At 36.4% G+C, this 3,612-nt stretch overlaps 1 protein-coding gene across 1 annotated transcript; it reads left to right on the forward strand.

The window, feature by feature from the left end:
• Window positions 1-1,779: 1,779 nt before the first annotated feature.
• On the forward strand, window positions 1,780-2,873 carry LOC105536106 (olfactory receptor 5L1). Its single transcript, XM_011975378.1, has one exon. The coding sequence runs from the start codon at window positions 1,873-1,875 to the stop codon at window positions 2,803-2,805; it is 933 nt and encodes a 310-aa protein (XP_011830768.1). The 5' UTR covers window positions 1,780-1,872; the 3' UTR covers window positions 2,806-2,873.
• Window positions 2,874-3,612: the final 739 nt, after the last annotated feature.

The raw sequence follows: 3,612 nt of genomic DNA on the forward strand, positions 1-3,612 counted from the left end.
ACTGTTCATGGAGGGACATGGAGGGTCATGGACATGAGAACCACCTCTGAAGCAGAAAGAAGAGGAATTATTCTGTCTTTGTGAAAAGCATGTCGAAATACCTCTCTATGGCAGGGTTGTCAACTAAGGCATCATTGAAATGTTGGTCCAGATAACGTTTTGTTTGTGTGCTGTGGGCAGGGGCCTTCATGTGCTTTGTAGAGGGCATTGGAGAGTGTTCAACAGCATCCCCACTACATGTCAATAGCACTCCCTTCCTGTTGTAACAACCAAAAATGTCCCCAGACATTGACAAATACACCAGTGGGATCAAAGTCACTTTTGACAAAGAATCACTGCTCTGTGTGCAATTAACAGCTTGATTTTTTTTTCTTTAGATTTGAAAGCAGGAAAGGACTTTCAAAAGTGTGTATTAGTTTGGACTCAGGGAAGGATACACAACTCACCTCTCCTGGTCATTTTAAGAGAGAAAACCATATCATCAAAACAATTTTTAAAATTGTCAACCTGGCATTTAGTAATATGCACGCTGCATATCTTTGAAATCAGCTGAAGAATGGGAAAAATGTCTGGCTGTGTTGGTCTCTAGTCCAGATTTTTTTCTTCCAGGAGTGCTTGATTGGTGCCTCTACAATGATGTATGGATCTATCAAGGGTCAGGAAGAGAAAGAATGATAGGATTCTCACCCTCACTTTACGTTTGCTGTGTGTCAAAGGTCTGAAAAGTATGTGTCCCTAATTTAAAAAATTCCAACCTCTTTCCCCATTTCACTCCATAATAATGATACTTTGGGAGAAGTAAGACAAGTTAATAGATTTTTTAAAATAAATATTTATGTTCATGGATGTTGCAAGGATTAAGTATATGATTGTGTGTGTGGAATAAATATATATATTTATATTATACATTATCATAATATATAATATTTTTTCTCTACATTCTGGCTGTTTTTAACTATTTTATCCCTTTTCACAGTCATTTATTGATATCATTAAAATGATTTAAAGTTATCCTTTATATAACTGCATGCTTTTATATTGTACACACTACAATTGTGATCATCTTCTCTTATTTGATATTTTATTTCTAAGTTTTAATATTACAAATAATACTGCAAAGCAGCAGTGGGAAGTTTTCCTAGTAATTTCCTGTGCACATCTTTGATCAGGTCTTCAAATAGATTGAAAGCAGTAAATTTATTTAATACACAATTTTTTAAGACTGAGGAATCATAGTTACAGTAAGTTGTCCTCAAGAGTACCAATTCCCTAAACCATGGCTGACACTGAAAAGTGTAATTAACCAAATCACCGTGATAATTTTACAGAGAATATACTAATACAGATTATAAAATGAGTTTCTTCATCTAAAATATATCAGTAAAATACAAACACTTGACTGTTAACATCTTAAATAAGTGTATTTCTTATCACTGTAATGAAAAATTCAGAGAGAGGTACCATAGATTCTAAATATTATTTTCTATGATCCCAATATTTGGCGTTGACTAAGAAAATGGGATTTGAATTTGAAAGAGTAAGGAGGGTAATTAAATAGTAAGTTGATCTCATTCCCAATGATTCAGTGCAAAGCTGTCAATTGTGAAAGACTAATTAAAAGAACAATATAAATTCATATAAATGCTAATATTTTTGTTTGATCTTTGAACTAAACTAAGTTTATGCATTTGTGTTACACAATGTTGGACTTTTAAACATTTCACAAAAAGTTTTATTCTTTGCTGATAAGATTAACTATCCAACTTTTTCTGATGTCTTTTTACAGGATACAGCCAAAACTAAAATTTAGACTATATAATGAAGAACAATTTTTAAGTTTCTTTTTCCTCCAATCTCATATAAGTTGGAGACATGGGCAAGGAAAACTGCACTGCTCTGGCTGAGTTCATTCTCCTCGGACTATCAGATGTCCCTGAGTTGAGAGTCGGCCTCTTCCTACTGTTCCTTCTCATCTATGGAGTCACGTTTTTAGCCAACCTGGGCATGATTGCACTGATTCAGGTCTGCTCTCAGCTCCACACCCCCATGTACTTTTTCCTCAGCCATTTGTCCTTTGTAGATTTCTGCTATTCCTCAATAATTGTGCCAAAAATGTTGGCTAATATCTTCAGCAAGGACAAAGCCATCTCCTTCCTGGGGTGCATGGTGCAATTCTACTTGTTTTGCACTTGTGGGGTCACTGAGGTCTTCTTGCTGGCCGTGATGGCCTATGACCGCTTTGTGGCCATCTGTAACCCCCTGATGTACACGGTCACCATGTCTCAGAAGCTGCGTGTGGAGCTGGCATCTTGCTGCTACTTCTGTGGGATGGTGTGTTCTCTGATTCACTTGTGCTTAGCTCTTAGGATCTCCTTCTATAGATCTAATGTGATAAACCACTTCTTCTGTGACCTACCCCCTCTCCTAAGTCTTGCTTGCTCTGATGTCACTGTGAATGAGGCACTGCTGTTCCTAGTGGCCACTTTAAATGAGAGTGTTACCATCGTGATCATCCTGACCTCCTACCTGCTAATTCTCACCACCATCCTGAAGATGCGCTCTGCAGAGGGCCGGCATAAAGCCTTCTCCACCTGCGCTTCTCACCTCACTGCCATCACTGTCTTCCATGGAACAATCCTTTCTGTTTATTGCAGGCCAAGTTCAGGCAACAGTGGAGATGCTGATAAGGTGGCCACCGTGTTCTACACGGTCGTGATTCCCATGCTGAACCCTCTGATCTACAGCCTGAGAAATAAGGATGTGAAAGAAGCTCTCAGAAAAGTGATGAACAAAATTCACTCCTAGGGAAGATTTTATTAGCACAATTCAGGATTCCCAAGTAGTGGCAAGCGGGGGTTCATGGGAGGGGCACAGCGTTGTAGTAGAGAGAAGAAGGAGCTCAGTAGTTATGAGTGAGCCTTTTTTGAATCACTTATCTTTGTTTCTCTTACATTTAAGGTAATAGGATTGAACATATTTTACAATTTGCAGCCAACTTTTGTAAAAATAAATTTGAGATGTTTTAAATGGATATGAGCCACAGCATTATTAAGATACAAACATTTAATTTTCTGTAAAACCTTCACAAATCTAATGAAGAACTCAGAGGAGTTACATTTTATTTCAGTATCCATTATGGAAACTATGATTCTTTTACAAATAAAATTTCCATTATTTATAATGACGATTACACCATCGTCAAAGTTTGTACAGAATGAGAATTCCATATATCTATGAATATATATGTAGTTGTCATTGTTTGATTTTTTATGTTTGTTGTTTATTTTGTTTTATTCTTCATTATTTTGTTTCTGCTGTTGCAGAGTCCAGTGTCATTGAAATTTTGGGTACTATGTCATTTGATAGATGACAAAAATAATAATTTCACAGGACTCTAGGGGCATTGCATTAAAGAACCTGGAATCACATAAAAGGAGCTTATAATAATCTCTGGAACATAATTATTAGTTTTTTCTCTCTCTATTATACACACACACACACATGCACGCACACACACACACATATATAATATAAATATGTACAGGTAATAATTTAGAACCATTATTATGAATCACAGCATTTCTGAATTAACCCTCTTCTCTTACTTTATCT

This window comes from Mandrillus leucophaeus, unplaced genomic scaffold (genome assembly GCF_000951045.1).
Source record: "Mandrillus leucophaeus isolate KB7577 unplaced genomic scaffold, Mleu.le_1.0 Scaffold1540, whole genome shotgun sequence".
Lineage (NCBI taxonomy): Eukaryota > Metazoa > Chordata > Mammalia > Primates > Cercopithecidae > Mandrillus > Mandrillus leucophaeus.